Source organism: Brienomyrus brachyistius, chromosome 2 (genome assembly GCF_023856365.1).
Source record: "Brienomyrus brachyistius isolate T26 chromosome 2, BBRACH_0.4, whole genome shotgun sequence".
Lineage (NCBI taxonomy): Eukaryota > Metazoa > Chordata > Actinopteri > Osteoglossiformes > Mormyridae > Brienomyrus > Brienomyrus brachyistius.
Window position 1 is genome coordinate 1,782,731 of NC_064534.1, and position 22,986 is coordinate 1,805,716.

Consider the following 22,986-nt stretch of genomic DNA (forward strand, 5'->3'; position numbering starts at 1 on the left):
CCTGCGATGGGCTGGCCCCCCATCCTGGATTGTTCCCTGCCTCGTGCCCATTGCTTTCAGGATAGGCTCCGGACCCCCCAGTAAGATAAGCAGTTTGGATGGATGGATGGATGTTCACTCTGTCATAGGAAACAAAACTTACAATTTTAACAAAGCGTTACAATTTTAATTATTCTTCCTTTTCAACATTACTGAGTACATGTTAAAAAGTGTGAGCTCTGCATGTGCTTTCCTAGCTGCCAGAATCATTTATGTCGCACTCGCTCACAGACAGAGTGTGGGGTGTGTCTGTGAGGAATGTAATAGGAGGTTAAGAATGGTCTTTTTTTGTTTTTTACTCTCTTGGTACCTCTTTTCAAATGCCAATCGAGGTGAACCACTTCATACTGCTGTTTCGGACATTCTGATCTTACTGCTTTTGCCACATTTGCCTGTAAAGTCTGTAATTACAGAAACTACAACAATAATAAAGCTACTGTGATGTGCGGAATGAGCTGCTCCTGTAAATGCTCAGCTGTTAGGCACCCACCTTTGGTCTGGAGGCCAGTGATTCAAAGGTTTGTGAATTTGATGCATTGAACAACAGACAAAAGCCAGAAAGCCTCCTTGACTATTATTATAGTTAATCTGGTAATTTACTAGTAAAGTGCTTAGAAGATGGATGGATGGATGGATGGATGGATGGATGCTTTGGCTTTTTTAATGGTTAGAAAATATGTATAATGACAGGTTAAGGTCAGAGGATGCTTTAATGAATTAGCACTGAATAAATGTATAGCATGGAATATGCTGATCTGAAAAAGGTAAAATACATCATTTTATTTTTATTTCCATATTGGAATGCAGCTGCAGTCTCTGGCATGTTCTCTGTGTAAAGGTGGTCCTCATGGATCTTCCTTGGACCAGGTATCCAGGTTGTTGTAGACCTTGCTGGTAGGCAGGTCTTCATACTGAATACATATTGTACAGAGCATCTCCCTCCAGTCAGACCACAGTTTCACATCATAGTCACGCCTCCAACGGAAGTATGACCCATATCGCTCTTTGTCTGAGGCCAGCTGCTTCAGGAAATCGGCCAGCTTTTCAGTAGAGTTGAAGTCGTCCACATGGATGAAGGAGTCTTTGGGAATGAAGGCCTCATAGTTAGCTCGGGGTGGGCCCAGTACAACCGGCACACTGCCGGCCAGGAAGGCGTTGTACCACAGCTTCTCTGTTATGTAGTCTCTGTAGACAGAGTTCTCAAAGGCCAGGTAGAAGTAGCATCGAGAAATAGTGGGTAACAGCTGGTCAGAATTTAGTGGCTTCTTAGCCCAGCGTCCATAAACCTCCACAGGGATCAGCTTCTTCAGACTGTGGTACACCTCAGTTCTCTTGTGGGTCGGCTGGTAGTTGCTGACCACCCAGCAGGCCAGTGTATGCTTAGTGGGGATAGTATAATTACCTTCAGTGGTCCTGGGAACCAGCTCCCCATAAGGTATGAAGATATCTGCATCACGGCAGTATGTCATGGTCCAGTTGAAGAGGCCCCCATAAGGTCTCAGGTTCCCATTATGGGGTGGAGACTCTAGGGAGAGCCACACCCACTTTTGGGCTGTCGGACGAGGCTGGTCAAGGGGAAGCTCGGAGATTCCTGTTTGTAGCTCACGATTGTGAAAGACCACCACGTCAGCCTGATGGTATAGACTGCGGTTGTCCACCAGGTGGCAGCCAGAAACATGGTATTTTGTCCTGCAAATGTCCTCCTGCAGGGGCTGGTTCTGTTTAAATGGCCAGTGCCACATCAGGACCCTGACGTCCCCACGCTCAGTACCAAGCCTTGACTTGTCATTGAACCATTTCATAAACCACTGATATATAGCATATTTGCTGAGGATAAACATCAGGATAAGGGCCAGAAATATCATCTTTCTGCTTCTTCCTGCAGCCATGGTTGGTCCTGCACAGAGGCGACTGTGAGATCCTGCAGGGTCCTGTTGGAGTCCTGAGCTGTGGTCCTCACACGATCCTGGTTTCTGCCTTCAAGCTGTCAGGATCACACAATAATTTCTACAGTGCTGTTGAAAAAAGCATTTCAAAACTGTTTTATATTAAAACATGTACAACATCTTATTTTAAAAAAAATCATTTGAAATACTTTCTTCATGTTCATTATAAACCAAGTTCACAAAAGTGTATGAACAAATTCAAGTATAGCTCAAGAATATGGTCATATATCATATATAATAATATATGTTCATATAATCGAGATTCCTTTACACAACGACCGTTTGTGACCCCGCAGGATATGCTGGGCGTTCAAGTTGTAGGGAAACAAAATATAAAAAGAAGCTGCAGAATTATATATTGCTGGTAAATACGACTTTCGCATTAAGGTGAAACTGTAGAGGTTTTCATAATGGATGATGGCAAAGTCTGTCTGCAGAGTTAATCTTAAACAAAGCCTGCTCATTCTAAAGAGCTGGAGAAGCACAGAGTACAGGAGACGGCGTCTGTGTCTGATGTAGTTAAAGTTAAACCAATAGACCTTATGTGAAACTTTTAATGTGATGCAGGTTTGTGAAATGTTTTTAATTTAATTAAATATTTTTTTAACTGCCTAAGATCTGATACTTACACAGGTTTACACTGAGTAAATAAACATTACAAGAAAAAGCATCATTCCATGAGCCTGAACCCCGACACTGTGACACACTTTAGCACACAAATCCTGGTTAACATTAATGCCCATAAATGCTTGTGAGATGAATTCCTTCAGCTCATCCACTGTGTGGGGCTTCCTCTGAAAAACCTTCTCCTTTACAGTTCCCCCCAAAACAATGTCCATGAGTGTCAGGGCGCGTGAACGTGGTGGCCAGTCATCGCTGCCACATCGGCCAGTCCAATTCTGTGGAAAGGTGTAGTCGAGGTAGCCCAAGTGTCACAGTGTCAGGGACAGTCTCCAGAGATGTATCAACACTGGAACACTGCAAATAAACTGCAGAAGAATACTGAAGCAATTCAAAAAAGTTACAGTGTAGTTAGTCATTTTAAAGGCATAATTTATATTTCTTTAATAATAAACTCACCTCAGACATTTCACTTTGGTACTATCTGCACAGCTACGTAAATGACCAAAAGCAGCTAAGAAAGAGTTACTCCATCGAGTCCAACCTGGAGAAAAAGGTGTGTAATCTGGCCTCCCAGTGTGCCCACCTAAAATTTCCCCTCTCTGCCGACGATTCCCAGGCTCCGATGCCCCAGGTAAGCGCTCCTTCGTACAGCTCGCTGGGTGTCATGTCTCTCCAGACAGGAGACGGGCATCTCAACACAGGTTGGCTTCGGCGGACAGTTAGCAGCCTGTCCTGTGGTTCCTCACTCTCTCTCACTTCTGTCTTGTGTTTTTCTTCTCAAACTGACCGTTATACAAAGTAAAATGTTACAATTACTAATGAAACATCAGGTGATACCTTAGCGTCACCCCCCCTTCCCATCCACCACTGCTCACGAGAATATTATACCTGTACTGTAGATATTAACTAACAGAACCAGTCACACCAGTTCACTCCTGAAACTGACCCTAAAATTATGCTTTCATAATGGTTTTGCACCATTGTCTTCTTTGTGTTTAATACCATGATTAGTCTGGCCTTTGTGGCAGATTCCCTGTGGACTATCAGAGTACACCATGTGATGTTTTAATTCAAAGCAATAATTGTTGAATTAAGTCAACATGATTTTTTACTACACAAATGATATGTTGTGTTGAGTTTAGTGGCTTCTTATCCCAGTGTCCATAAACCTCCACAGGGATCAGCTTCTTCAGACTCTGGTACATCTCAGTTCTCTTGTGGGTCAGCTGGTAGTTGCTGACCACCCAGCAGGCCAGTTTATGCTTAGTGGGGATAGTATAATCACCTTCAGTGGTCCTGGGAACCAGCTCCCCATAAGGTGTGAAGATATCTGCATCACGCCGGTATGTCATGGTCCAGTTGAAGAGGCCTCCATAAGGTCTCAGGTTCCCATTATGGGGTGGAGACTCCAGGGAGAGCCACACCCACTTTTGGGCTGTCGGACGAGGCTGGTCAAGGGGCAGCTTGGAGATTCCTGTTTGTATCTCACGGTTGTGGAAGACCACCTTGTCAGCTTGGTGGTACAGGCTGTGGTTGTCTACAAAGTGGCAGTAAGAGACAACATTAATTCTCCCTACACACGTCCCCCAGCAGGCTAAATGTTTGAGGAAAGGCCACTTCCACAGGAGGACGGTGATTTTGGCAGCCTCACTGCACATGGGACATTGTAGGAGGTCATGGCTCAGACTGCGCATGGGACACTGTAGGAGGTCAGGCTCAGACTGCGCCTGGGACACTGCAGGAGGTCACGGCTCAGACTGCGCATGGGACACTGCAGGAGGTCACGGCTCAGACTGCGCATGGGACACTGCAGGAGGTCACGGCTCAGACTGCGCTTGGGACACTGTAGGAGGTCACGGCTCAGAATGCGCATGGGACACTGCAGGTCGTCACGGCTCAGACTGCGCATGGGACACTGCAGGAGGTCACGGCTCAGACTACACCTGGGACACTGTGTGTTGTGTTTTTAATATGGGCAGAATCTGTTTCTTACTTTGTATTATTGTCAAAGTGTCCTGGGCAAAAAGCTAGTACAAATTCACGTATGATAGTTGAATGTTTATTAACAGGAAAGTTTTTCACCGCACTGTAATACCAAAGCAGTGGAACAACTGCTATAGTTTTCATAGTACACTATATGCTATACACACACACACACACACACACACACACACACACACATAGAGTACACACACACACACAGATACACTCATATCTTTGTGGGAACTCTCCATTAATTTCTATGGGAAAAACCAAAATCCAAAAATGACGACCTTAACCCCTACCTAGCCCTAACCTGAACCATAAGTAACCAAACAAAATACAAGACTTTCGGCATTTTTAGTTTTTTGATTGCAGTCACAGATCATTATAAAATTGAGGTTATCCTTATGGGGACTAGAAAACTGGTCCAACAACAACAACAACAACAAATTTATTTTTGTATAGCACATTATCACAACATTACATTGTCTCAAAGCGCTTTACAGCATCCTCACCCAAAGCCCCCAGTGAGTAAGCCATAGGCGACAGTGGCAAGGAAAAACTCCCTAGAAGGAAGAAACCTTGAGAGGCACCAGACTCAAAGGGGGAGCCCAACCTCCAGGGGCCGGCAGGGAGAGTCAAATAAGAGTCAAAGGCAGTGGTGTCAGACATGAAAGATGACACAGGCAGAAGGGCGAGCTGGATGCAGGGATGTCACTGGTGGTGGCGACGTCACATGTAGTCCCCACAATGTATGGTGTATCTGACCCACACACACACACACATTTTTCCGGCTGTCCAAAGAGCTCATTAAATAAGGTGGTTAGGTGTAGGGTAGTTAGGTGTAGGGCAATAACTTCTCCATCTTCTCTTTTCCGAGCTGATACCGAGCCGACTCTACACCGTGTGAACACGCACCTGGACTCCTGGAGACAACAACATGAAACCAACTGGGACTTTATAACTATATGAACTCCAATGAATGTCAATATAAATGCAGTTTCATGCTCCCCGGTCGCCCAGAGGAGGATGGGGTCCCCTTCTGAGTCTAGGTTCCTCTCCAGGTTTCTTCCTGCTAGAGGGAGTTTTTCCTTGCCATTGTAACCTCAGGCTCGGTGGGGTTCTGGCCGGTTAAACGTAAAGTGCTTTGTGACAATGACTGTTGTTAAAAGCGCTATATACGTAAAATTCAATTGAATTACATATATACTGCACTTGCTTCACTATTACTAAGTGCACAACTGTAATTCCATCTGTGCCTCTCAGCATGCTCACCTGAAATCCACCCACTTTTGTGTAGCTCACCTGAAATCCACCCACTTTTGTGTAGCTCACCAGAAATCCACCCACTTTTGTGTAGATCACAGGTTGACTTCAGAGGACAATTAACATCCGATCTCATGCTTCCTTGTTCTGTCTCTCCCATGTCTCTCAAAGTGTTACTCTTACATATCACACGTAAAAGCCACAATAATTCAGGCGTCACGTTACTTCCCTCTGTTTCTTTCCTGCACCCTTTCCTGTATAAAGAGTCACTCAGAGAACCAGTCTGATGGTCCACTAAGGGGATCATGGTGTACTCTGTGTTCTGCGGTCCAGTGTCTCCTTACTGCAGTCACACCCAGCTGAGGGCGTCACTGGCTGCAGCAACATCCATAATCTGCAGGTAACTACAGCTACGTATAAAGTAGGTCATAGATTTGAAGTTTGCAACTTAATCTGCAAATAAACAGGAAACATATTAAATGTCGAAAACGCTTCCTTCATAAAGCTGAAAAATGCCAGTATATCTCCAACTACGCAGTCAAGAAGCAGATCAACTGTTTTTAGTAATAATTCACACTTCTTGCTCCATTTCAAAATGCACTTTACTTAAAAACTTCTGCCATTGCATACATATAATGCATTTCTTTTTCTGTATGATGTGGTCTTTCAGCTTGCAGACTAAGGGTATTACAGTAACACTTTACTTGAGGAGATACAAATGCTTAGTAGTAATTGAGTTACTACTGAAGTACAAATCATGAACAAATACAGTAGCGACTTGAAATAAAAGATACGTTATATTTCATTATTCATGAACGAACATGGGATCAGCATTTCACTTGCATTCGTCACTTATCCCTTCAGGAATTCCATGGTAGTTCACGAAGGTTTACAAAATTAACAAATATACAGCGATAACACATATAGTAACTGCTTAATATAAGAGATGGGTCACAATCCAATAATGCTCAGATTATGAAAACTGAAGATACAATGCCTGATTTCAGGTATCTTAACTTCACTACAAACAATGAAAATCCAAGTAAGTATAATTTTCTTATATTTAGACAAATTTCCAATTTCTTTAATAAACTGACTACACTGCAATAAATGGCCTGTGAAATTTAAGAAATTGTTTCTGTTGTGAGGCAAAGATGGATCAAAATATGTTTTAGTCAGTTTATTGATGAAATTAGGATTTTGTATTTTACTTCACCTTTTGGAGATGAGGCGAACCCAAGATGTGTGCAATATAATAATTATAGACCTAAACAAAGTAATAAGATTGATATTGTCAAGCAATGAGGGACAGTGTGGTATATGAAAATTAAACAGATTTTAAGCTTGTTTGGCACATGATGAAATACTTCATCTGCAAGGAGGCCAAGCCAGATACAAAGCAGCAGCGTGTCCAAGCAAGAGTTATGTTGGGAGAGGAGAGTGACCCAAGATGTGTGATACAGACTAATTACAGGCCTAAACAAAGTAATATGGTTGATTGTGGAGACTAAATGTGGACAGAGTGGAAAATGAAAAATAAAAAAACATATGGTTCTGTACTGTGCTTGAATAAAACAGACACATTACTTAGTCTGAAAGGCTGCTGATGGCTGCATATTCACGGGGTGGGGGGCAGTCACAATGACGTGTGAATGTGTCATTAACTTCTCTGCAACCTTGGTCACAATGAAAAGAGATATGTTTGCCGGGGATCAAGGTGAGGTTGTTTTCTTACCTTAAGAACACAACCAATGGTCAAGCAGGGTGGTGGTAGTATCATGCTGTTTTGCTGACAGCACTTTACATCACTACATTGCACAAAGAGGATGGAATGATAAAGTAGCATTGGATAGATAGATTGGGAATTTTTTGTCATAGTATCAGACTCAAAAAGAGGAACATAAAAGAAACATAGCATAAGTATTATAATAAGTATTTACTGTGACCCTTTGGAGTCTGAGGCCTCTCACCCAGTAGTCTGATATGCCTTGACATTTTACAGTTTTTCTGAATTGCTAAAATCTCCTCTCCTTTAATCAAACCACTAAGCACAAACCCTAAAAATCAAGCTAAACTAAAAAAAAAATGAAAACACTACAAGTTAAAACTGTTGTTGACATGTAAATTGGAGACTGTAAGACTATAGTAAAAAAAAAAAAAAGTATGGTTGTCTACCAAAAATATTTGCATACTGTACAGTTATGACTGATAACTAATATATGACATTTGCCGTATTCAGTGCTCCAGAAATGTTATTGTAAAGGACAAAGCCAGAAAGTAAACAAACGAGAGGAAAATGTTGTGCAACTGCCAAGCCAGAGTCACAGAAAGAAAGAATCCTCTTTGTGACCCATTTGTACCTCGACGTTGAAATTCAACTCCCATTCACCTCTGGCACGTAATGTATGTTCTAGTCACTCTTTGGCTTCTTCAAATGTTTAGAAATGTGTGTGAACAGTTTTGAGTCATTGTGTTTAAATGACTACTGTGTGCTGGCTGTACTTAACCTCTGTGGCCTGTGTTTTCTATTTTGCATCAAAGTTCACCATAACTCAAAATGTGTTTTGATGAATGAGAATGTGCTTTGAGTTTTGCAAAAAGGATGACTGAGTTCTGCAAATTTGTGTATAATTAGGTGAGCGTGGTTTAAGGTTTTGCCAAGTGACTGATTCAATAAATAACATTCGGCAATTGGCAGTTTTGTTCCCCAAATGATTTTTAATATTTCAGCAATTCAGAAAAACTGTTAAATATTTCACTTATCTAAAAAACATTTATCCCAAAGTGCTACAAATACTCTTATTCAGCACAAACTCAGCACCAATAATCTGAGATCATTTAGAATGTGATTATTCTATTTTTTTTGTTAAAATCTACTTTAAACATACACTTTTCAAATACCTATTTTCAGTGGTGATGACAAATTGTAAAAAAATCCCATTATAAATATTTCTAGCCTAAGCTTGAGCTCTGAAGCTTATAGACATAGGGGCTGGCTACACAAAGGTGAATGAGACATTCAAAAAATTGTGTGAGGTTTGATTACTAAAGTGTTACAACTCTGAAGTGACTTTGGAGTCACCAGACCTTTGCATACTGTCAATGGCCCATCAGTCTGGAATGTTTGTCACTGCTCCCCACACTAATCAGTTTGGAAAGGCAGTGTGAATTTTACAGTTTTCCTCAATTGCTAAGGCAGATACTGCAATACTGAAGTTGCTTTCTCAAAACTCTTCATACAGTCACCACAACATTAGCTTATGTGGGCTAAACTGTTAAGCATTTTGCTTTGCTTTCATACAAAATGCAATCAATGACTAAACGCTTCAAAAGTCATGGATTCCTGTCTCACTCAAAACATTACATTTTCAGAGGCTATTTTGCACATAAATACATACTGACCCTAATACTGCTAATAAAGCAGTAATAAGTAAAGTAATAAGTCATTTTGTTAAATTTCTATCAAGACACTTTCTAACATAGATTGTAAAAACCACATAATATAAACAAATTATGTCAATTGACACAAGATCAAACAACGAATGCTGGATGCCAAGATATTACTCCAGAGCAATGCCAAGGATGGATCAGGCATGTGGAGATGCTACCCTAGATACTACCCTGTCTTAGCAATTAAAAAAACTGTAAGAAATGACACAATATTAGCCTTTTTACAGTTTATAACATGCAACAGATTAAACGTTGATGTATAAAATGTGCAATTACATTATATTACAGGAGTAATACAAAACAATAAATCAATATTAGGACAACAAATTAGTTAACTATTAGTTGCTGAGCTATTAATTAAGTTCTCCTCAAACGAACTTGATGGGCCGAATGGCCTCCTCTCGTTTGTAAATTTCTTATGTTTTTATGTAAATTGTCACTCCTGATCAGGATGCCAAGCTTCAGCGCAGTTCCTGTCTGAGATAGAAAGCTCATGCTTCGCACTTCTGAGGGGTTTTTGTATGTACTGTACAATATCAGCACTGGATTAGTATGTACCGGCATACTCACTAACCAAGTACCGAGCCCTGTTTGTCTCTGCTGCTGTAAAAACTCCGGCTGTGTCTTCAGTTTACCTTAACTCCAACAAGTTATTCGGCTAAGCAAGAAATCCTGCTTTGTGAAATTCCCCCGATCTCAACCCTATTGAAAACTTGTGGTTTATGCTTAAAAGCCAGGTCCGTGCCAGGAACCCAACTAGTTTAAATGAACTAGAAGAGTGGTCAAATATTCAGCCCGAATTATGAGGCTTGCTAATGGCTACCAAAAGATTCTGGTTGATACCTGTTGTACTTGTGTATGTAAACTTGTCACCACAACTAAAATGTGTTTTTGTAAAGAGAGCGCCATCTCATGGTAACACCCTGTAAGTGAATAGATGGGCGGGTTTAGACGAGAATTTAGGCACACCCCCAGAAGGAGGGGGGTTATTCCCTTTGGCTGGCTTTTGGCAGGCAACCAGCAGGCAGCCGGCTGGCTTGGAGGGGAAGATTGAGGTGGCTGCATCTGTACGGCACTATAGCCATGTGACGTGTTTCCCTGAGGGTGATCCGGCTCACAGGATCCTCATTGCTGAGGACCCAAGCGGCTGGACCAGGCCGAGGGGACTCCCACGTAACACCTGGCTGCGGCAGATGGATGGGCACTTCCGGAGGGTGGGACTGGACTTTGTATCTGATTGGGGGATTGCGTGGTGGGTGTGGCAACGCGCTGCATCAGCGCATGTTCCCAAATCCGACCCGACCCGACCCGACCCGACCCAGGGAATGAGGGAGAATGTGACATATAGACTGGGATACACTTTCTTCTTTTTAATTTCTTTTAGCTGTCCTGTATTTTTAGTTTTTTTTTAAGATTTAAATTTTCTTGCGCCATTTAAATATTTTTTTCTCTCTTATACCTTTATTTTATTGTACTCTAATCTATTTGTCATTTTTATCTTTTTATTTCACCTTTCATTACTTTTACTTTGTATGAATTTTGTCCTTTTGTTGCCTTTTTGCCATTTCTCTGGTATCTCTAAGGGATTATTCTCTATGTCTCTTATTTTTTCCTTCTTGTTTTTCATGCTTTTTATAAAGCACTTTGTGCTGAGATTATTAATAAAGATTATTATTGTTATTCTCATTATTACTATTAAAGGGAAGTAGAACAACATACCTGGAAGAGATTTCCAGGTATTTCCACAGGTGTTTCCAGCCTCCGCAATATCCCCATAAAAAGAGTCTGAGTTCTCTGTCATTGAACATATTACCTTGGAAACATTGCAAGTAAAGGTTAAGTAGTGGATTTATTTCCAAAAGCCGAGTCACTATTTCAAGATCAGACTCTAGAGCCATAACAGATATTTGGGGAGATTCGTAAGTCCCTGGAAATATGTCACTAATTAGAGGGTGGGTAGGGATTCCATGACAGCTAAGGGCAGCTGGTGGGGTGACTCAGGACAGGCTTTGAGACACTGGACCACATCTCGATGGGCCACCGGAAGGCGCTATGATGAGTGCCAGGGCACACCGAGTACCCGAATGCCCTGAAAAAGCTACCTGAAATAGCTACATCACAGTTTGACCGGCCTATTTTAGGAAGTGCTCTCTTATGCTGTGACCATCCACATATACAATGGTGATAAAAAGCACACATGCAGCTTTGGTATAATTCAGAGCAATGATGACAGCTGGAGCTTAGATATAGTGGCGTTAAAAAGCAGACATGTGCAGTGTCGGCGTGATTCAGAGCAATGATTACAGCTGGAGCTTAGATACAGTGGTGTTAAAAAGCAGACACGTGCAGTGTTGGTGTGATTCTGCGGGCTAAGCTTGTGTGCCTGTAATCAGAAGGTCGCAGGTTCAAACCCAGCCTCAGCCTGCGGGTCCTTGAGCGAGGCCCTTAACCCCCAGCTCCCTGGGCGCCGCTACAGGTGGCAGCCCTTCGCAGACAACTTCCTCTATGAAAAAGAGCAAGTTGTGGGAAGCGTAAAGACAATTTCTGTACGGGGACCAATAAAGTATCGATTATTATTATTATTCAGAGCAATGATTACAGCTGGAGCTCAGATACACTGGTGTTAAAAAGCAGACACGTGCAGTGTCATTATAATTCCAAACTGGCCACAGTCTAACACTTTGCCATGTTGTCAGCATTGCTTTTTCTGATAAAGCTTTCAAAACATGACACACCTGTTTGCTCACTCAGGCAACAACTCGGGACTTTGGGGCAGGTGACATGACATCAAGGACAAAAGTAAAAAAATAAGCAGGAAATATCGCAGCAGAAATCAGTTTCATTTAAAATGAGTTTGAAATGGCAGGTGCTGCTACTGCAGGAAATATTACTATTCAGTTAAATTCAATTTATTTTTATATAGCGACTTTCATAATGCAGGTATCCCAAAGCACTGTAAACGTGTGTATTTTTGTACATGACACCATAATTAAGACAGACTAGGACAATGACAGGTAACAGACAGATCCAGAAAGAAAGAAAGGACCTGGCTAAGCGATAAATCTTCATTCATGAAACAGGCCCCAGCTCCGGGCATGTTTGAGTTTACGGCTCGGTTGCTGTGACCAGTTCATCAAGAATTTCGGAGACCTGAAAAATCAGGGAGGTTGTCAAGTCATGAACAATTAAATCTGGATATCTTCTTAATCCACGTATGCAGAATGTCATGAGCGTGTAGAACGGAGGATCGCTCAGGAACGCAAGCGATCCAAAAACAGGCAGGCAGGAATCGGGGCAAACGAGGGTTTAACCTGAACAGGCACGGACAAACACCGGGTAACATCAATGACAGACAATGGACTCAGGTAAGACACGGACTGAAATACACAGGACTGATCGAAAGTAAACGGACACAGCTGGGTACGATCCGGGAAACACACGTGGGTAAGCAGGGGGCGTGGCACACATGAGGAGCCGACGTGCAGGTCATGACACAGAATACCCTGCAGGTTTTTGTTGGTCATTTTCTACTGCCTCCCCCCCCCTCTCCCCCGAGAACAAAATTTGTAAAGCATTAAAATTGTGAAAATCATGTATGGCACGAGATAATGATTAATGAAAGTCATTTATTCCTTCAAATATTTCTGTGCTTGTAGGAATGCAGTTTTCAGTCAGCAGTTTTTTCACATGGTAAACCACATTATCATGGCTCTCCGTAGGCCCAGGCCTCCAGGTTGTGGTAGACCTTGCTGGAAGGCAGGTGCTCATAGAGACCACAAATTCTGCAGAGTATGTCCCTCCAGCCAGGCCGTTTTTGAACATTATAGTCACGCCTCCAACGGAAGTATGACCCATATCGCTCTTTGTCTGTGGCCAGCTGCTTCAGGAAATCGGCCAGCTTTTCAGTAGAGTTGAAGTCGTCCACATGGATGAAGGAGTCTTTGGGAATGAAGGCCTCGTAGTTAGCTCGGGGTGGGCCCAGTACAACCGGCACACTGCCGGCCAGGAAGGCGTTGTACCACAGCTTCTCTGTTATGTAGTCTCTGTAGACAGAGTTCTCAAAGGCCAGGTAGAAGTAGCATCGAGAAATAGTGGATAACAGCTGGTCAGATTTTAGTGGCTTCTTAGCCCAGTGTCCATAAACCTCCACAGGGATCAGCTTCTTCAGACTCTGGTACATCTTAGTTCTCTTGTGGGTCGGCTGGTAGTTGCTGACCACCCAGCAGGCCAGTGTATGCTTAGTGGGGATAGTATAATTACCTTCAGTGGTCCTAGGAACCAGCTCCCCATAAGGTATGAAGATATCTGCATCACGCCGGTATGTCATGGTCCAGTTGAAGAGGCCCCCATAAGGTCTCAGGTTCCCATTATGGGGTGGAGACTCTAGGGAGAGCCACACCCACTTTTGGGCTGTCGGACGAGGCTGGTCAAGGGGCAGCCTGGATATTCCTGTTTGTAGCTCACGGTTGTGAAAGACCACCACGTCAGCCTGATGGTACAGACTGCGGTTGTCCACCAGGTGGCAGCCAGAAACATGGTATTTTGTCCTGCAAATGTCCTCCTGCAGGGGCTGGTTCTGTTTAAATGGCCAGTGCCACATCAGGACCCTGACGTCCCCACGCTCAGTACCAAGCCTTGACTTGTCATTGAACCATTTCATAAACCACTGATATACAGCATATTTGCTGAGGATAAACATCAGGATAAGGGCCAGAAATATCATCTTTCTGCTTCTCCCTGCAGCCATGGTTGGTCCTGCACAGAGGCGACTGCGAGATCCTGCAGGGTCCTGTTGGAGTCCTGAGCTGTGGTCCTCACACGATCTTCAATGATCACTTTGCTTGTCGGGATAATGCTGTAGATAAGAGCACTTCATGTAAAACAGTTTTACTGTAAAAAACTTTAAAATAAATTGTTTTTTGACTGACATTAAAAGAAATACAAAATATAGTCTCTATGCCTGGTTTTTAAATTGTACATTAAATCAAGAGAGCTTCAGAGAAACTTTTCGGTGCCACTTTACAATGAGTCTGCCCATATGAAGGGTTTATGAATGGTTATAATCGGGTTATTAATTAGGAAGTAACACTATAAATTTAATAGACAAGATAAACAAGTTTTCTTGTTTCTTTTACACATTTTTTTTATTAACGAGTTATTACATAGTAAGACATGGCAAAAGGGAACCTTATTGTAAAGTTGTACCAACTTTTAATATGAAGACTGTGGAACATTTTAAATTGAATCAACTAATTTTTATTGACTGCAATGATGTGATACTTGTATAGGTTTTCACCGAGTAGCAGAGACCAGTGGCCTGTGCTACGAAGCTGAGTTACTGCTTATCGGGGTAACATGTCGGATTGAAGGTACCACAGTTTAAACGCACTTCATATTCGTTCACTTACATTTTGCCCAGACTACGTTAAATCTGACCAGTTACTCCGATAAGCCAGTAACCCTGCTTTGTAGTACAGGGCCCATTGTTGAAAGGGGTCATTTGTTAAACAGACTTTTAACACAGTTGAACAGCCAACCCTGGTGAGACCCCCCTCCAGTTCTGCAGCAGCTCTGATGCTGATGAAACACATCGACTAAGAGTATACAGATTCATAAGGAAATATATATCAGATTAGATTCAAGTTGTCCCTGGTGCTCCAGTATAACAAAATTTTAAGAAAAAGGTTGTTTTACTTCCAGTTTAACAAACTGCCTTTTTAATAACTAAACAAAAATACGGAGGCAGTGGAAAAAGCAGTAAGTCTTGTTAAATTTTTAATAATATATGTTTACTTAGTATCAATATGAAACACTAGCACTGTTTGCATAACTGAAATGTTCCTCCTTCCTGAATTAGCAGTAATAACTACTGCTTTGTTACACCAACTATTTAAATGACCAAAAGCAGCTAAGAAAGAATACTCCATCGAGTCCAGCCTGGATGAAAAGGTGTGTAATCTGGCCTCCCAGTGTGCCCACCTGGAATTCCCCCTCTCTGCCGATGATTCCCAGGCTCCGATGCCCCAGCTAAGCGCTCCTTCGTACAGCTCGCTGGGTGTTATGTATCTCCAGACAGGAGACGGGCATCTCAACACAGGTTGGCTTCGGCGGACAGTTACCAGCCTGTCCTGTGGTTCGTCACGATCTCTCACTTTTGGTCAATCTCTCTCATGTGTTCCTCTTCTTTTTCAGAATAATACTCCTACATATCAAAACTAAAATACTGAAATTTCTGTTGACACATCAGCTGACATATTCCCCTCTCTATCTCTGCCAGCCACTAGTACAATGTAGGGTAGAAACGCCCATCAAACTTGAAACTTCTGTTTGTGCTCTTGGACACTCCTTAGTGGTAACTTCTCCAGAGCACACTGCCATTTCTCTATGTCCCTCCCCCCTCCTCCAGCTCGTGGTGCTCCTGGGTCAGCTAGGCTTCTGAACTGCAACATGAGTAAATGATTCGCCCTGACGCCTCTGTCCATGGAATTCTTGCTCCTAACTGGCTAACTTGCCACGCAGCTGCTCCAACTAGTGTCACTCCTACACCACAGACTCACGCAGCTACTTCTGGTTCTGCTGGTCTCCTACTGCTCCTCCTGCTTGCGTCATTCCTTAACCAGCTAGGCCTCCCAGCGGCAGCACGCCTCCTCACGGCCGATCAGAGAAGTCTCAGCTGGCTTCATCTGAAGATCACAGTTGGGGTTGTGCTGCAGCTCCTCACAGCTGACAAACACAGAGTCTTCAATGGTTGGCGAGTGGTCAGACTCCGCAGTGGCACCCGCCGTCTGGGATCGCCGAGGTCTTCCTGAACGAGGGACCAGAGGGCCACTGGTGGAACTGAGGACGCACTGCATGTTTCTGGGGCATTTCGAAAGGGCTCGATGGCACCTCTTTTACTCCACTGCTCCTATACTGCCTGCTGGTGGCTTTGGGGCAGACTACTGGGCAAGAGTGTACCCCGTGTTCCCTCTTGCCACAGCCCCAACAAAGAAATGTCTTTCCCTGGAGCCTGCCGTAGTAGGCCGCCTTAGCTTCGAAACTACCACCTTTCCCCATTCACCACTCCATAGCAGCCTGCAGGTCTGCCAGGCTGGAGCGGGCTTGCCAAACAATGGTGTGAAGAGCTTGCTCCAGCAGTGCCAGTAGGATCGCTTCCAGCATCTTACATCTGACATCAATGTAGCGCTTGACAGACCGAGGCATTGTGGACATGCCTGGGGCTGCAGGTTGATGATCGATTTTTCTTTTGTCTTGGACACTCAGATGAGGAGAGGGGCAGAGCTGTCAACTGATCACCACCTAGTAGTGAGTTGGCTCAGGTGACAGGGGAGGAGGCCGGTCAGACCTGGCAGGCCGAAGCGCATATTTAGGGTCTGCTGGGCACGTCTGGCAGAGGCTCCTGTTCGCCAGACCTTCAACTCACACCTCCGGCAGAACTCTAGTTGCATTCAGGAGGAGGTTGTGGACATTGAATCTGAATGGACATTGTTCCGGACCTCCATTGTGGAAGCAGCCGTATGGAGCTGTGGCTGCAGGGTGGTCAGTGCCAGTCGTAGGGGTAACCCCCATATCCAATGGTGGACACCAGAGGTGAGGGGGGCTGTGAAGCTGAAGAAAGAGGCCTACCGGGAATTATTAGCCTGGGGGTCTCTGGAGGCAGCTGACAGGTACTGGCAGGCCAGTCAGAACGTGGCTTGGGTGGTTGCAGAAGCAAAAACCCGAGTGTGGGAGGAATTTGGTGAGACTATGGAAAGTGACTTTCAGCCTCAAAAAGGTTCTGGCAAACAGTCCGAAATACCAGGAAGGGGAAGCAGCTCCTGATTCCTACCGTTTACAGTGCGGAGGGGGTGCTGTTGACCTCCCCTGTGGACATTTTCTGGAGGTGGAAGGAATACTTTGAGGACTTCTTCAACCCAGCCTCAGATACATCTATGCGCACCATCATCTGAGGACACGAGGCACAAGGGGCCTGGGACGAACTTGCCCATCACTGAGGTTGAGGTTGCCAGGGTAATTAATGAGCCCCTTGGCGGCTGGGCCCCAGGGGTGGATGAGGTTCTTCCAGGGTACCTGAAGGCTCAGGATGTTGTGGGGCAGTTGGCTTGCACAACTTAACAGTGCCTGAAGGTCAAGGACAGTCCCGCTGGATTGGCAGACAGGAGTGGTGGTCCCCTTATTTAAGAAAGGGGACCAGAGAATGTGTTCCAACTACAGGGGAATCACACATCTCAGTCGTCCTGGGAAAGTCTATTCCAGGGTTCTAGAGAGGAGGGTGAGATTGATTGTTCCTTCTGAATCCGAGATTTAACTATGTGGTTTTTGTCCTGGCTGTGGAACACTGGACCAGCTTTACACCCTTGCGAGGGTACTGGAGGGGGCCTGGGAGTTTGCCCATCCAGTCTGCGTGTGTTTTGTGGACTTGGACAAGGCTTACGACCGGGTTCCCCGAGGTGCTCTATGGGGGGTGCTTCAGGAGTATGGGGTTCCAGTCCTGCTACTGCGGGCATTTGGTCCCTATATGACCAGAGCAGAAACTTGGTCCACATTTCCAGTAATAAGCAGGATGTGTTCCCAGTGCATTTTGGGCTCCGCCAGGGTGGCCCTGTCTCTCCGGTCCAATTTATAATATTTATGGACAGGATTTCTAGGTGCAGCCAGGGTGTTGAGGGTGTCCAGTTTGGTGGCTTCAGGATTGTGTTGCTGCTTTTGCGGACGATGTCGTCCTGTTGGCTTCATCTGCTGGGGACCTCCAGCGAGCTCTGGGGCGGTTCGCAGCTGAGTGCAAAGCGGCGGGGATGAGGATTAGCACCTTCAAGTCCGAGACCATGGTTCTCAGCCGGAAACGGGTGAATTGCCCTCTTCAGGTCAGGGAGGAGGTACTGCCTGAAGTAGAGGAGTTCAAGTATCTCAGGGTCTCATTCACGAATGAGGGTAGAAGAGATTGGGAGCTGAACAGATGGATCAGAGCAGCGTCTGCAGTTTATCAGGCGCTTAACCGGTGCGTCGCGGCCAAAAGAAAGAGCTGAGCCTGAAAGCAAAGCTCTTGATCTATTGGTCCATCTTTCTTCCTACCATCATCTATGGTCATGAGCTGTGGGTGGAGACCGAAAGAATGAGATCACGGATACAGGCGGCCGAAATGAAGTTTATCCACAGGGTGTCTGGGCTCTCCCTTAGAGATTGGATGAGAAGTTCAGATATCCGTGAGAGTCAGAGTAGAACTGCTACTTCTCCACGTCAAAAGGAGCCCGCTGAGGTGGTTTGGACACCTGGTGCAAATGCCTCCTGGGCGGCTACCTGGCGAGGTTTTCTGTGCATGTCCTACAGGGAGGAGGCCCCGGGGCAGACTCAGAATGCGTTGGAGAGATTATATCTCTCGGCTGGCCTGGGAACGCCTCAGCAGCCCCCCCGAAGAGCTGGTAGAGGTTACTGGGGAGAGGGAGGTCTGGGTATCCCTCCTGAAGTTGCTACCCCCATGACCCTAACCCTGGACAAGTGGATGATGATGGTGATGATGATGATGATGGTGACGGTTTTGATGATTATGGTGATGATGATTATGAAGATGATGGGTTATTGGCATATAATACTAGACCAGTGTCTAGGAACTTAGAGGTACTTTTTGTTCCAATATAAACTTTGTACCACATTTACAGATACTAGTACGGTCTGCTTTTATAAATAAAGGAAGCTATTGTGAAGGTTACAGCAATCCTATCTTTTAAAGACACTGAACAGATCATTCATGCTTTTATGTCATTTCGCTTGGACTGTTGTAATGTCATATTTCCTGTACTGAACAGCTCTTCTGTTGCCTGCCTACAGTTGGTACAGAACGTTGCAGCTAGATTACTTACAAGATCAAAGGACAATATTACCACAATTTTGGCATCGATTCACTGGCTTCCAATTAAATTCAGAAGTTATTAACAAAAAAATTATAAATCATTTCTCGGACCTTGCATGATCTAGTCACAGATTGTATCTGAATTGCTAGTCTGCTATCAAACAGCCACACCTTTATGATCACGTGACCAAGGTTTACTTGCCGTTTCAAAGTCCAGATAAAGACTAAAGGTGATAATGCTTTTCCTGTGACAGTTCTGAGACTGACGGAACAGCTTATCTCTGAGCATTCAATCAGCTAACTCAGGAAACATTTTAAGTCTCCTTTAGAAAAACGCTTTGATCGCTTAGCCTTTGTAAATTTACTTGTTTCTTAATTTGGCTTTAAATGATTTATAGATTTCATTTCATTTATTTAATTTCTATTACTTTATTCCTCTGTTGGTCCTGTCTTATAATGTGAATAACTTGCTGGCTGGCTTCAAAAGCATTATACAAATGAAGTTATTATTTAAGGGTCCATAGTACAGTGTTACCGTTTTTGGGAGGATTTTTCTCTTTTTCTTACCGAAAACGAAGTGTGTAGTTTAAGCAGTGAGCCGCTGTCTGGCAGGTTGCCCCTTTCTTCCTGCATAGTATTGTTGTACTTTTGCAGACTGTGATAGACATCCAACCCAAATCAGACAATCAGTGGGGGTACTGTAGCAACCCCCCCGCATGTTTTGGCTGATATCTCCGGACCCTAGAGTTAAAAAAATTATTTTCTGCAGATAGAGGCAACCATGCTCTACCAACCTGCCGGTGAGACTATTTAGCTCTGCCTACTTAGATTTTTGCTAATTAGCATAATACTTTTCCCTACTAGTCCTACCTTATCTGACTAAATCACACAAATGAAATATCAGACAGATCAGATCCCTGAAAAAGTCTGACATTTCTCTACCACACGGCCATTAGTCACACCCAAAATCTACCTTAATCCGGCCTATTTTAGTCAGACAGCTATAACTCGGGCATGCCTTGGCCTACCTTAACCAAATTTGAAATCCTATCTCCCAGTATGGTTTTGGTTCTAAGGCTGGCCCCTTTTCGTCAATAAGGGGCACTACCTACTTCCCATATCTCCTGACCTCCTTTGCTAATCCAAGTGAAATTTGGGACATTTATACTAGGCCCAAGCCTGAGGTCAGGCACTGCAGCAGTCGTAAGTCATAAAACGCTGGCCACCATCAGACAATCAAATTCAAGCATCCATTTGACAGGCTTAACAATCACCAATCCGAGCCAAAACTGGATGAAGCTTTTCTCCACAGACCTTCAGCCCTGTTAAGGGCATCCCAGTCTGCTACAGTGACAATTTTTTGAATTTCTGCCTGTTTTCTGCTGGACTGTCAAGCATATACTTCAAATCTGTTACCAGACCAGTTCAATATGGTTTTTGAAATTCAGCCCCTTATACAACTTGGTTCTCTCTCTCTTTTGATTTTTGCTGATTTTGTACGTCTGAAAACAGGTTTTTTTGAAATCGTCCTAGAATTCTCACCCAGCTTATATAAATCTGCTATCATTCAAATCAGCAGATAGTCCTTATTTAAAGGACTTAGTTATATAAAAAATCTTAAACTTCCTGTAACTCATGGCCATTAGCCACGCCCAGACCATATCTGTGCCATGCCCATTTTTATCAAAAGCTATGTCTTCTGTATGCTTTGGCCAATCACCACCAATACACTAAATATGTACTGTAGGACTGTACTGGGGAAGGACCCTCCAAATTTGATGCCAATCAGTCAATAGGGGGCGCTACAGAAATGCAACGTGTCTCTACACCTGCAAAACCAGTGCAATTGACATTTTCCTCATTTCCCTCTGAATAAAATTTAATTTCTTTAAATTTCATGAGTCACGACAAATCAAAATATATGTACCGTCCAATGACAGTAATTTTCATTTCCTAGTTATGAAGCCCCAATCAGAAAAATTATAAACCAGTGATATCTTCATGCAGTTCCCTACATGTTTGAATGTGACATTGTAGCATCTGCCAGACCTGGACATTACGCAGTAAGTTGGCTCAGAGGCGAGATGCAGTCTGAAAGTGCTCATTTTATTAAGAGTCCAAAAAGAGCTCTGTAGCGTGGATGCACAAATTAAACTCGCTCGCACAAGCGGAGGTCACTGTACAGTACAAGCAGGGGGAACTGCACACACTGGGAAGTTTAGAGCAAATAAAAACACAGGGATCAAAATCTAAATTAAACAGGATACAAGTACAGGCACAAGTGACACACAACACAAGGCATATTATTTGCATAAATGACATTTCACACGCCATGCCCAGACCCCTGCGAATTACAACCGGTCAGTGCCTGACTCACTGATGCAAAAAAACCAGGATGGGCAACTTTCTTCAGCTGGCTGGAGTGAGATTTTCAATTTGAGACAAATCTGCAAAGAGATTTATATGTATGTAACAGTTTTATTACCTGGTAAATAGTCTGTAGAGCTTTCAAACTGCGCCAACTCTTCTGATGTATCTAACTTCAGGTTTATAATGGAATAATATAACTAGCGTGAGTCTTTCCTGTGATTGTGTAACCTAGAGAACTAGACTGAGAGACCATTTAAAGGCCTTTGCAAGTGTTTTGAGTTAATTAGCTGATTAGACTGTGGCACCAGGTGTCTTCAATACTGAACCTTTTCACAATATTCTAATTCTCTGAGGTACTGAATTGGGTTTTTTTTATTAGTTGTCAGTTATAATGATCAAAATTAAAAGAAATAAACACTTGAAATATACCAGTGTGTGTGGAATGAACATCTGCATTATACAAGTTTCACATCCTGAATGGAATTAGTGAAATGAATCAACTTTTTGAAGATATTCTAATTATATGACCGGCACCTGTACCTGTACTTAACGAAATGTGTAATCACCACATAAGCATGCAGAACAGTTGAATAACAATATGATGCATTTTACTTAAGGCCATTGTCACGGATTGGAACCTGACAATATTGTTATGTTACTGTATGTTAATATTAATTGGCCAACATTTTATAAGATTAAGTATAGTGATGGTGAGGATGCGGATATCTTGGGTATTTCCCTTCCACTATGGATTCTGACCAAGATTGTGCATGGATTGTACCATTACAATTGTGTGATTTGGGAGGGGAAGGGTGTTCACAATTGTTGGGTAAAACCAAGTGGAGGGGGGGGGGGGAGAATTTTTACATATTACAATAAAACTGATATTTTAGTCCTTGTTGGTATTATGAATAAATCCGAATTAAATTGTGGTTTTGGATGGTATATTTTAGAACTGTGTATGTGGGATGTATGGAATCGAGGAAGATAATTGTTAGATTAATTGTCTTAATTGTCCCAAGGGGAGGGGTTGGAATCTATATGAAACCCGCAGAAGGCGCTAAAGGGGGAAGTTGTTATGGATCCAGAGGCTGCCGGGATATAGCCTGTTTTGGGTGATTTTTTTGTTGTTGTAATACTTTGTATTGGTGCCCTCTTATGCGAGAGGATAATAAATGTTTGCACCTTTTGGAACTACATGGCCTTCTCTGGTTCCTGAAGTCTCTGGCCTCTCAGCCATTCCTAACAGCCATAACTGGAGAAATATTTTTACAGTCAACAAAAAAGTGTATGTTTGATATTCTGTGTATGAATATATGTGTGTGTCTGTATGTAGAACTACAAATGCCACATAACCAGAAAAATTATCGACTGCACAATATTTTTTATTGGATATTCAAAACTAGGATGCTTGCAATCAATAAATTCAGAAAAATCATCACATTAACTTTTAACAGGGTG

At 43.3% G+C, this 22,986-nt stretch overlaps 1 protein-coding gene and 1 long non-coding RNA gene across 3 annotated transcripts; both read right to left on the reverse strand.

Annotated features, from left to right (window-relative positions):
* Window positions 1–678: 678 nt before the first annotated feature.
* Window positions 679–21,749, reverse strand: LOC125709314 (alpha-(1,3)-fucosyltransferase 7-like). Of its 2 annotated transcripts, XM_048977631.1 has the most exons (3): window positions 21,641–21,749; window positions 13,453–14,163; window positions 679–1,325 (listed from the first exon to the last, which is right to left on the reverse strand). In XM_048977631.1, exons 2-3 carry the CDS (start codon window positions 14,053–14,055, stop codon window positions 885–887), a joined length of 1,044 nt encoding a protein of 347 aa, XP_048833588.1. In that variant the 5' UTR covers window positions 14,056–14,163; window positions 21,641–21,749; the 3' UTR covers window positions 679–884. The 2 variants fall into 2 exon arrangements, with proteins under 2 accessions (XP_048833588.1, XP_048833578.1); XM_048977621.1 differs by lacking the exon at window positions 679–1,325 and having other exon boundaries at window positions 12,917–14,163.
* LOC125709354 (uncharacterized) lies at window positions 1,347–4,001 on the reverse strand. Its single transcript, XR_007382684.1, has 3 exons — window positions 3,895–4,001; window positions 3,066–3,391; window positions 1,347–2,054 (listed from the first exon to the last, which is right to left on the reverse strand). It is a non-coding gene; the product is annotated as an uncharacterized LOC125709354 (long non-coding RNA).
* Window positions 21,750–22,986: the final 1,237 nt, after the last annotated feature.